The sequence below is a fragment of the Andrena cerasifolii genome, chromosome 10, assembly GCF_050908995.1.
Source record: "Andrena cerasifolii isolate SP2316 chromosome 10, iyAndCera1_principal, whole genome shotgun sequence".
Lineage (NCBI taxonomy): Eukaryota > Metazoa > Arthropoda > Insecta > Hymenoptera > Andrenidae > Andrena > Andrena cerasifolii.
Window position 1 is genome coordinate 2173806 of NC_135127.1, and position 12572 is coordinate 2186377.

Below are 12572 nucleotides of genomic sequence, written 5' to 3' on the forward strand. Positions count from 1 at the left end.
AGAAGTGGTAAGTCACTTTTTGTTTTCAATACAGAAGCGAAAGAGTTTGGCAAAACGTGTGCCGTCGACAGTGGTAGTCACGCGCGTTAAGCGATTGTGTGACGCCGAGCGGCAGTATATCGCGCGCCGCCGTTGACTACCCCGCCGTTTTGCCAAACTATTTCGCTTCTGTATTGAAAACAAAAAGTGACTTACCAATTCTGTTGATGCTTTCCGAAGGAAAAATATCTGCCGCGTCGCGTGGAGTAGTCAGATTTTCTCCTAGACCCTTAGTTTTAGAAATAAATTTAAAATATCTGCAAAAGTGGGTGAATTTCGGGCGTTCTTTTCCCTTTGATCGTTGTTTAAATATATTTAAATGTTCATAGTGCACTAACAACTTATATCGCTGTATTCGGGAGGGTTTATAGAATAATTTGACGCGACAAGCAACCGAATAACTGTTTAAAAAATTTTCGGTTTTTTTTCAAAATCGAATTTCTCAAAAACTGAGGGTAATGGCGACAAACGGTTTACGGACGCGTTTTCAGCGCAAGAAAATCTATAAGAAACGGCTATTGAATTTTACTGACCAAAACGGCTGTTGGACAGCGTAATCGGGACGAGGCTTTAGGGATTATGGTTACGCCGGAGGCGATGAAATAAAATTCCTTTCTCCATTTTTACAAAGATGCAATGAAGAATAGAGAACGTGAAAATCTCATTGTCAGTAGTGCATGACTCACTACAAGCGACAAAACTAATCGCGGTTTTATCGCCGACCAGGTTGCCCATAAAACCCAGTCAAGCGTTGACAGATATGCTACCATACCCCGGATAAGGGATCGCTTTCGGTCCCGACTAGCCGAGCCTATAACCGAGCGGCACTGCATTTGGTGTGTGAAAATTCCTTGTTATCCGGTTAGCACTCAAGTGTTACATTGAATCCTAATTAGTGCAGCTATTAAGCAGTCCGCCAATTTACGTAATTTCTATACGCCGGTTCCATATCATTCATTCAAAACTAACAAGATATTAAATTGATTTTTACATATTCTCCAGAAATTAGTTACACTATATTACAGGCTTGCGATAAAACATGGGAATTCCCATTTAATTGGCAATAGTAGGTTAATCACCCCACACGTTAAAAGTGAATTTTCAGTTTGAAAAACGCTGCAGAACTTCAATTTATACTTCTGTAATGGCTTTGCCTATTTTCATCTGTAACATAATTTTTGGAACACTGCATAAATTTAATAAGCCCATCGTTAAAACTTATGCGTAATGTGTTTCTCTATGTGTGTCTTTTCTCTCTCTCGTTCGCCTTTTCACACCTGAACTCGTACTCAGCTGCTTGATTAACGAGCTGACCGCGGGAGGGTAAGTCATCAACATCACTCGAAGGAAGTTTCGTACCGCAGCTCGGTTTACACGCTTCTTTTACGAGCTTCCTGCTTCCGGTAGGGCGCACAAGTATCCTTAAGACACACCCCCACGCCCTAGCCGCCCCGGCACGTTGGCAAGAAACAACGGACACCCTAAACACATCACTTCTCGTGCATTTCCGTTCCAAACACTTCCAAGACGTTCTTTCACTACCAATATTAACTGTGTATATATTGTGTAATTTGAATTCTACCACGCACAGGACATAATGAAACTTAGGTCACCATGTAATAATAATGATTTGTTTATTTTACTTGCACATTTTGTATACACGCGTATTCCTTATTGCGCGTGTATATCTTGTACAGCAACAAAAATTTATTTTACTTTTCGTGTATGTACCTGCAAATTATGTGTTGCTGTTTGTGAAGCTCAATGCTTTCTAAAACAGAATCCTCCACAAGGGGAGGAATATTCACGGTACGCAACGAGATACACAAACGTTAAGTGTAATATACACTTAATAATGTATACAATGTCTAGTAGACGCTGTCTAATAATTTAAGGTCAATTTGTACAGCCACCGATACAGGAACAATCCAAGTAGAAATATTGACGAGCGCTCAGCGGGCAGGTTTGCCAAATTTTATGCTCGCAACACGTACAGCAGATTTCAGCAAAATGTAATCTAATTACTAATTACGATTGAAATGTAATTGTTAATTCAGTTATGAATTGCTTTCTGTAATCGTTAATTTTTACTGACCTCATTGCTTTCTCATTGCCAAATGCAATTGCAGGGAAATTACAATTACAATTGTAATTGCGCAGACCAATTACAGTTACGTAGTTGTCAATTGTAACTGTCCAGAAAAATTACAATTACATAGAAATTTTATTTTTATTTATTCTACGTTGTATTGATGTGGTGTAATGATGTAGACGTGATATTTAAAATGTAAGATACTGCTTTTGTTACATACCAATATAGAAAAAAAAGGAATATCATTATAATTATTTCAATTCCTTCGTTTCATTTTTGTAACTGCAAAGTAGAAATATTGAAAAATTATTTGTTCATTGTCATGATTTCGGTGAAAATAGCTGAATAGCTATTTACTCTTTTGCACATTGGTTACAGGATTTTTGACAAATTTTGCAACAAGCACAATGACAATTACAATTATAATTACCTTGCACAAATGCAATTTGGTCCTATGTTATTTGCAATTGTCCTGCAATGCCATGTGGCAATTGCAAGTGTAGTTATGGTGAGTAAAAATGAACGATCACAGAAAGTAATTTCTGATTGAATTATCGCCTAATTAGTAATTAGATTATATTTTACTGAACTCGGCTTTGCGCTTTGAGCATAAAAGTTGGTAATGCTGTGCTCGGATATGGCACGGATAGGGCTCGGACGTGGTTCGCCGCGCACTATATGACGTTTGTAGTTTGCACCATTTGAGGAAAAAACTATTTTCAAATTGTTGAATCTTCAAAGTTCCATAATTGCTAAAATTCATCGAAATTTTGAACTTTCTACTTTTCGATCCTTTAATCCACTTTTATCGAAATAGGTATCCGGGGGGAAAACCCGCCCTTAAACAGAAGTGTGCCAAACTGTAAAAATTTATTGATATTTGTCAAGTGCTACGGAGTGCAAACAATATTTTTGCAATTTCTATGTCTACTATTGGAAAGTATGATCATTTGTCTTTAAGATAGGTCAAATCTCATTGAAAGAGGATGGTTTTTAAGAAAGATACAGCCCTTTAAAGAAAACCTGCTAAAATCATACTACATATGTACATAACTATATTTGAGCTCTAGCTTGTACAGTTTATTTTTAGTTTTACTTATAAATAAATTGTACATGAATCGCAAATAAAGTATAGTTTCGCAAAAATAAAGGTGTCCGAAAATTACTATTTCTGACCCCTTCTGGAAACGAAAGGTTCATTCTAGACCTTGAAGAGGAGAAACAAATTTTTATTAAGGTAGTTCCTGAATATTCTACTAAATTCAAGAATTCTTTTAAATTTCTTTCAAAACTAATTTCGAATACAAGAAACCCTTGTACAAAGTTTAAAATCGATTTACCGCATAATTATCGAGAAATTGTTAATTAAAGTTGATGCATTTTAACACAGTGGCATGTGGCAGAGTCGGAAAAAGGGGGTTATAGTTTCAGTTTTTTTTCTGAAACAGGAAAACTATATTCAAGAAGTGTACCAAAATTGGCATAAAGGTACACCGAAATGTCACGAAATGAATTTATTAATTTCTGCGAAACTAACCACATGGTTTCTTCGTAAATGCCCATAAAAAATAGGTTTAGGTAAAACAGCTAATTTTTGTTCTATGTAAAAACCAAGGTCTTGTTCTTTAAAATGCAAATAGAAAGATCACTGAGCATTACTGAGAACTTTTTGTAACAAAGAATGAAAATGGAACATTTTCAAAAAGTCGTAAGTCTTTTCGGCACAATTCGGCACAATTCAACTACGTACCTGGTTCACTGAATTCCATCACATATCATTTAATTTGAAAAAACAACGAAACCACAAATGATAGTCAGTCTTAGTTTTCAATGATTTTGAGATTGACGATGTCAGAAGCGTATAGCCGCGTTGTACATTAACGAATGGTAAAAAAAACCATACTTAATTAATATCTCAAAATTTCAAATACATAGCGAACCTACAATTTTTTGATTCGGTGATACCATTTCAAAGTGACTTTTTCCCGCATTTGAGGTACAAACACCCCGTAGTGAGCCGTCTCGACGAGCGCTCACCGATTTCTCCGCTCGAATTGTTCCCACGTCGGTGGTTGTACAAATTTATTTACATTTTACGCAATAACAATTGGATGTACACACATGTATAAAGTACATACACTTCTCGCAACACACTCTTCTCCTTACTAGTAAATCTATCACTCTTCAGTTTGTTACTAGCGATATATTGGAGTATAAAGTATTTTTCGGTATACAGTTTTATTTGAATTGGAAGAATGGAAGTATTTAGCTTTGTAACAACAAATTCGGGATTATATACATGTGTACGTAGTGAGACACCGTTTGAAGGACGCATCAAGCATGCTGCGTGGAATGGCAAACGCACCAAAGTAGATAAGGACCTTATAGATCAGACAGTAGTGCTTAGCTAGGATTCACAATGAGAAGTGGTATCGGGAGGGCTGATACAAAACTTCCTGGTTCTCATTAAATCTAACTCGTAGGTACATCGGCGACACTCGAATTGAGAGGAAGCAAAGTCGGTTTTATAGTCAATCATACACCACCCCGAACCCTATCATCACGGTCACGGAACATACGCCCGCTCCATCCCCAGATTATATGAAGCGACAGGTAGGAAACACAATTTACAACTTTTTTATCAGTTCTTTATCGAACTTTTGTTCAACGTATGGAGGGTGGACCACGCAACGGGATAAGTCATATCTCTAGTTTGGTTGCAATTAGAAGGGAGTAGCGCAAACAAATTTGAATGGCCTAAAATCGCTTTTCTTGTGACCAAATCTTTTGCACAAGCGCAATGAAGCACTGTGTTGTCCCATTAGACTGTCCAACAAAATTGAACTTTTTTTCTGTTCTGTAACATTCAATAGCCGTATCTTACAGATTTTTTGCGCTGGAAACGAATCCGCAAACCGTTTATCACCAACCTCAGTTTTCGAGAAATTCGATTTAAAAAAAAAATGCAAATTTTCAAGTTTGAACACCACGATATAAGTTATTATTTAATAACAAACATTTAAATATGTTTAAACAACGATCAAAGGAAAAAGAACACCCGAAATGCACCATTTTTTGCAGATATCTTTCTATATATTTTAAAAACTAAGGGTCTAGGAGAAAATCTGACTGCTCCACGCGATGCAGCAGACATTTTTCCTTCAGAAACCATCAACAGAAGTGATAAAACACCCTTTGTTTTCACTACAGAAACGAAAGAGTTTGGCAAAACGTGCGGCGTCGACAGTGATAGTCAATGGCGGCGCGCGATAGACTGCCGCTTAACGCGCGTGACTACCACTGTCGACGATGCACTTTTTGCCAAACTATTTCGCTTCTGTATTGAAAACAAAACGTGACTTACCACTTCTGTTGGTGGTTTCCGAAGGAAAAATGTCTGCTGAATCGCGTGGAATAGTCAGATTTCCTCCTAGACCCTCAGTTTTTGAAATATATAGAAAAATATCTTCAAAATTAGTGCATTTCGGGTGTCCTTTCCCCTTTAATCGTTGTTTAAGCATATTTAAATGTTCAGAATGCACCAATAACTTATATCGTTGTATAATTTGACGCAACAAGCAACCGAATAACTATTACCGTTTCGACACAAAAGATGTTCAAAGTTGAATATTTGCAGTTTTTTTTTTTCGAAATCAAATTTCTCAAAAACTGAGGGTGATGGCGACAAACGGTTTGCGGTTTTCTTTTCAGCGCACAAAAATTTATAAGAAACGGCTATTGAATCTTACAGACCAAAATGGCTGTTGGACAGTGTTATAAGTCTGGTCCCTGTTTCGTTTTAAGTACGGGAGACTGAGAATGAGCGGACAGCGCGCAAGAGCGAGAAATGATTTTCGATTGAAGTAGCGGCGGCATTAATTCACTAAAAGAAGACGACAAAGAACAAAGACGAACATTCCCCCGAGTTTCAGTCTGTCTCCCGAACGTCGGAGTTATAACGAGACAAAGCTGCATTTGCAATATGCAGTTGCACCTTTTTTCTGAAATACAATATATTTTATGTTAGGTACATAAATCGATTGTTCTCGACATGCGTATACAAATATTAGGGCAAAGTGCGCGAAAGGTTAATACTTTGAACCTTTAATTAGATATGTGGGGTGTTCTCACCACCCCTGTTGTTATTTGTGGGACATTCTGTCCCATGAACTTTATTTTGTAATCATGTTCAATATTTCAGGGACCGAAAAAGTTCACGAACTCTCGTTTTTAAAAAAATTCTGTTAGAACTTACATGTTTCGTTTAAGAAAATATTTAGGAACTTCTTTAAAAAGTGTTCTCATAGAACAGATATTTTAGAACTTATATAATAAAAGTTCCATGGAAGCAAGTTAAATTAGAACATTTATTAAAAAAGTTTTCACAAGATAAAGAAAAGTACTAAACTATTAGATACTAGTTTTATTTAACAATATAATATCATATTCTTCATATGTTTATTTTATAAACTGTATGAAAATCATAACATAAGTATTCTTTATTTTATGAAAACTTTTTTAATAAACGTTCTAACATAACTTGTTTCCAACTTTTATTATACAGATACTAAAATATCTACGTAGGTAAGTATTACAAATAAATAACACATTCAGAATATCAATTTAACTGTAATAATTATCTAATATTGTTGTAGAACAACAATTGAATAGTAGCAATAGTAACAATTGAATACAAGCCATTGAATAGTATTCAGTATTTATTTTGTTACAACGATTGTGAACATTTTTAATATTGGCGAACAAAATATCTGTTCCTGTTATAGAAAATTTGTTATTTTTATATTTTATAAGTTCCATTCCATCTGGAACCTTTATTTACAAGAACTTTTATTTTATCGGTTCTCCTGGAAACTTATAATCTGAGAACATATTGAAAAGTTCCAGAACTTTTTCGATCCCTGAATTAAAAGTAAATACATTAAAAAATATTTCGTAATTTTTATTTGTTATGTAAAATCATTTAGTACTGGTTTTAACGAGGAATAGTAGTAGTCTACAAAAGAATGATAAAAATTTGCACATACATATGCAATTATGTCAGTTTGTCCCACATACCTAATTTAGTGTTAATTGGGTTATCTAAAATTAGAAACTTAGGCCTACTCAGTACTCACGCCCATTTCTTTCCGTAGAAGATTTAAAACAAACCGATTAGAATGTATAGCGTAATAATAAATATTCGTCGATTTGTGTCAGTGATAAAAACTTCGGAGAAACAATGCGCGTAGGTAATGTTTACAATATAATAGTGAAGCGTTCCAGCAACTTCACAAACAGTATATTAACGGAATAATTAACTGTTAACAAAGTATTAATTGTTCGACCACTAAACTTTACCCTAACACTTGTACATACCTATACATGGAATGTCGAGAAGGATCGATTAACGTAACAAAACACATAGCTACCCTTAGATTTAAAAAAGCAAATGCGCAACTGCATAGCGCAGACGCATCGGTGCAATTGCAAAAAAGATTTGGTCATAGGAAAATAAATCTGCTTGAACCAATCTTTTTCCTCTACCATTTTCTTCTAATTGTAATCAACCAAGAGACATGACTTGCCTAGTTGCGTGGACCGTCCGGCAATCTTGTACTTTTATAACGTCCCACGTATTCTTCAGGCTTAAAAACATCTTGTGTCATTTCCTTTAATCAAAAATGTCCATGGCTCATTGTGGTCTTTATTGCAGGGTTCAATCGACAGTCAATTAGACGTTATTAGTATGCACGGCAGTCGCTTAGATTCCGAACGGAAACCTAGTCTCACCCGGTCACAAACAGACTCTAATATCACTTATGCCAGCGATGAAATACCGGAAGCACCCGGATCCTCTTCTTACATTACCAAAGAAGGCGACATTGATTTGCAGGTAGTTTTAAAGGTAAGTGCCTGTCTTCCAATTGGTATTTCATTTTCTCTGCGTAATCGCTTTTGTCAGTCATTTGTTTCTACGTTTTATTAGGCTGTGCATTTAGTTGCTTTGAGGGATACCAACTGCTGTAGTTTGAGGGTGTGTGAAATCATTTTGAATTTGGTGGAGCTGTTAATGGACATGGGAGTGATGAAACATTGTCTCCGTGAAGAAATGATGGGCAGTATAGCAGGTAAAATTATAAAATAATTAATATTGTTGCAGCGTAGAGGTGTCTCCTCTTTAGCCAACGTTATTTATTATTGCACACAGTATGCCCAATAATAACTTTATACAATGCAATACTAATTGAAATATCAGAGAAAATAGTCTTAGCACTTCTGTCATCAATTCTGGTTGGTCCAAGTAGCACACAAACAATTCCAGACCCATACAAATATTGATCCCCGTAATTTTAAGGAACATTAAGGTGTTGATAATTGTTCAACCCACTTGTGTAGTCTAATAATCAAATTTTACTGTGTAGTAGTCGTATTTCTATTAATATAAGTAATGATAATAATTGTTTATTAATTGAACAGACTACTGTGTTTAGTTACTTCTCATGGGTTTACAAATAAATAGTATCAGCTTAAAGAAACTTTTAATATTAATTTGCAATCGAATTAAAAGCACTACTTTCTTTATACAGACTTGACACCTGTTCCTATAATTATGAAGACAAGTAAATTTTTTATGCCCAGAATTTATTAAAAATTTTGTTTTGCATTGCATGTAGAGACTATTGTATACACTAAACTCTAGGGTGTTTCAATTTTCCAAAGGTGGAATTTTCATGTAACTTTGCTCGCCCCCTTGGTTCTATTCATCTAAGTAATCTGTATGCCAAATTTTAGACTTTAATAATATTTAGGGGTTGCACAGTTTTATCACTAGGGTAGGCCTGGGGCGGTAGTAACACTTTGACTTTGGAATACGAGTACGCAGGAACTGTTACATTTACAACAAAAACTCTTATACGGAAATGTTACTTACTTATCTGGCATCATTGAGTCACAACAGTTTCACTGTATGTCAAGTAATATCCAAGTTATTAATAAAACATGAGAGGTGGAGTAATATAGCCCTAACGATACAGTGTAAAGTGTTGCAACCGTCTCTGACCCCGGGCTGGTTGTAACCCTGCATGGATTCTATGCAAACAAGGCAATATTATTCGCCTTCTTTGACACTACTCGGTTCTGTTGCGGTACAACCGACCCCAATTGCCGATGTTACAATTGCCCCCGACCATACTTTTGAACTTCAATTATAAATGGTGACTAACGAGACTCTTAAAAGTGCTAAGTAACGATCAATACTACTTTAAAAAAGGTCCAATTACAGTTTAAAAAATCTAACAAGCACATACTTGCATAGGGAGTGTTTATATTACAATTTTAAGTCAATAAGAAAAAGTTAGGGTATTGAAAAGTTATTTTGTTCACTACCCTAGTAGCATTTCTGGTTAGCCCACAGTATCCCCAAGTTGGGACTTAGTTGGCCATCAAAATGCTACTAGGGTATCCATGTCTATTGCGTATCTGTACTCTTATGACATGGATGTGTGTATTCCAAATGTCATTGTTCATCATATATCCAAAATTAGTGTTAATATCTATTATATGTTTCGAGATATTTAGCGTGTTACATTCGCCCCCCTGTTACTACCGCCCACGGTCTACCCTACATATTTTCGCTTTTCAGGTTTTAAAAATATGGGTAAAATAATAAGGTACAGAATTTTTATAGGTGTGAACAATAATAATAATAATAAACTGTAAATTTATCTAAGTGTAGTAGGCAACTGGCATTTAGGCAACGGCCTGTGGTGTGCGATGAGGCCCATAGGTGGCGTCCATTTATGAGGAGTTCGGAAGACAGGGACCGTGTGGAGATTCGGCGTAGCCGTGTTAGCAAACGCGACTGATCAGCACGCAGACGGCTCGGGTTCGATTCCCGGCGCCATGGCTCTCTTTTTCCGACTCCTACATAAGTCTGTAGCATGCAGAAAAGAAGCTTCGAGAAACTCCGACCATCGAGAAGTTTCCCAAATACGTTTGTAGGCCGCTCGTGAGCAGAGATGTGCGGGCGCGGAACCGCGGCTCGCGAAGCCCGCGCTTGACGATGCGTCTGTTGATTTCTGCGGCCGCGAATAGCAACGATGGGTATAAATTAGAGGCCCGCAAAGGCATTTCCTTCTTCGCTGCTCTGAGAGAGAGGACGAGGTACGACCAACGGCCGCTCAAAGACAGCTTAGGGACTCCGGCAGGAGAGTTTGGCGATAATACCTGGGCGCCTGTTGGAGGGAGTACGCACCAGAGTCTGTTCCTGGACGCGCGTTCGATATGGAGAGTACGGCGACAATACCTGGACGCCTATCGGTCCAGAGAGTACAGAGCATCTCGTTTGAAAAAAGAGGAGAGTACGGGAGAATATTCCTGGACGCCCGTTCGATATGGAGAGTACGGCGACAATACCTGGACGCCAATTGAACGGGAGAGTACAGAGTAACTCCTGGACGCTTCGTTAAAATTAGAGAGGAGAGTACGGGAGAATATTCCTGGACGCCCGTTCGATATGGAGAGTACGGCGACAATACCTGGACGCCAATTGAACGGGAGAGTACAGAGTAACTCCTGGACGCCTCGTTAAAATTAGAGAGGAGAGTACGGGAGAATATTCCTGGACGCGCGTTCGGTATGGAGAGTTCGGCGACAATACCTGGACGCCAACCGAACGGGAGAGTACAGAGTAACTCCTGGACGCCAACCGAACGGGAGAGTACAGAGTAACTCCTGGACGCCAACCGAACGGGAGAGTACAGTGGAACTCCTGGACACCTCGTTAAAATTAGAGAGGAGAGTACGGGAGAATATTGCTGGACGCGCGTTCGGTATGAAGAGTTCGGCGACAATACCTGGACGCCAACCGAACGGGAGAGTACAGAGTAACTCTTGGACGCCAACCGAACGGGAGAGTACAGAGTAACTCCTGGACGCCAACCGAACGGGAGAGTACAGTGGAACTCCTGGACACCTCGTTAAAATTAGAGAGGAGAGTACGGGAGAATATTGCTGGACGCGCGTTCGGTATGAAGAGTTCGGCGACAATACCTGGACGCCAACCGAACGGGAGAGTACAGAGTAACTCCTGGACGCCAACCGAACGGGAGAGTACAGAGTAACTCCTGGACGCCAACCGAACGGGAGAGTACAGTGGAACTCCTGGACACCTCGTTAAAATTAGAGAGGAGAGTACGGGAGAATATTGCTGGACGCGCGTTCGGTATGAAGAGTTCGGCGACAATACCTGGACGCCAACCGAACGGGAGAGTACAGAGTAACTCCTAGACGCCAACCGAACGGGAGAGTACAGAGTAACTCCTGGACGCCAACCGAACAGGAGAGTACAGAGTAACTCCTGGACGCCAACCGAACGGGAGAGTACAGAGTAACTCCTGGACGCCAACCGAACGGGAGAGTACAGAGTAACTCCTGGACGCCTCAGTAGAGTAGAGTCAAATACCGTCTGCACAGTAGAATCTAGTAAAGAATTGTATAAACTCAGCGGGACCCAACATCTGTCTTCCGAAATTTGTAGCCCCGTCCTGTCAACCAGGCCATGTATTCCTACCTAATCCGAATAAACCTTGTCTGCTCAGAATTTATCCTTATTCCTATCCTGGAAAGCTACGAGTCTAAGTTTTCCTTGAAGTTTAGTTTCTCTTATGGACTTGAGAATAAAAATAATTATCATTGGAAATCATGTTTTCTTAGCCTTACTACATATTATTTAGTGCGCAAAGTGTGCAACCTCTAAATATTACTCAATCTTCCTAAAATTTGACAGACATTCTTTTTATATTAATAGGAATCAGGGCACGAGCAAAGTAAAAAACTGTAATATTTTAATTATAACCCTCTAATATGAAACACCCTACTAAACTCATTAATTTTATTCTTGTACCTGGGTGCTCTACAATTTTACTCATTGGATGCGCTTTTAGAGTCAACGACAGTGGTGGAGAAGTTAGACAGTGGAAAGAAGAAAGAGTCTCCTGATATCGAGCAAGAGTATCGGCGTAATCTCCCAGAGAAGAATAAATACTCGGCTCACAGTCTTCTAATGAATTGCGTGATCAGAGTGCTGAAACATTTAGGCTGCCCACATAGCTGCGCGGAAGGAATACGTGGACCTCAGGCGGACTTTTGTCGTTCACAAGGACAAACGATCCTTACCAAGCTGCACCGAGTCAGTTCCAAGCAGTTCTCACGATTCTTGAGAACAATGGTGCGAGAACAGCCGATACCAGAGATTTTGGAGTTTTTTCACGCATTCATTGGATTCTGCGTGGATCCAAGTTCGTTGCTATCTCCGCTTAGTGAGTAAATCGAGGGAAACGAAAAAGGCTTCGCATTTTCTTGTTCGCTTCATAGCTTACCCACAAGTTTCATTTCGTTTTAGCTAAGCAATTTAATCGATTCAACGCTGCTGGTTAATAAT

General features: G+C 38.4%; 1 protein-coding gene across 12 annotated transcripts in view; it reads left to right on the forward strand.

Moving 5' to 3' along the window:
* The window catches only part of Unc80 (unc80, NALCN channel complex subunit), an 86703-nt gene that overhangs the window by 34039 nt on the left and 40092 nt on the right, over positions 1–12572 (forward strand). For 9 of the 12 annotated variants that reach the window (XM_076821601.1, XM_076821600.1, XM_076821592.1 and 6 more), the window contains 5 exons: positions 1333–1362; positions 4615–4744; positions 7845–8036; positions 8118–8259; positions 12076–12450. In XM_076821601.1, the coding sequence (XP_076677716.1) occupies positions 1333–1362; positions 4615–4744; positions 7845–8036; positions 8118–8259; positions 12076–12450 (869 nt within the window). The remainder of the gene's footprint in view (positions 1–1332; positions 1363–4614; positions 4745–7844; positions 8037–8117; positions 8260–12075; positions 12451–12572) is intronic. The other 3 variants (XM_076821593.1, XM_076821594.1, XM_076821599.1) reach the window with 3 other exon arrangements.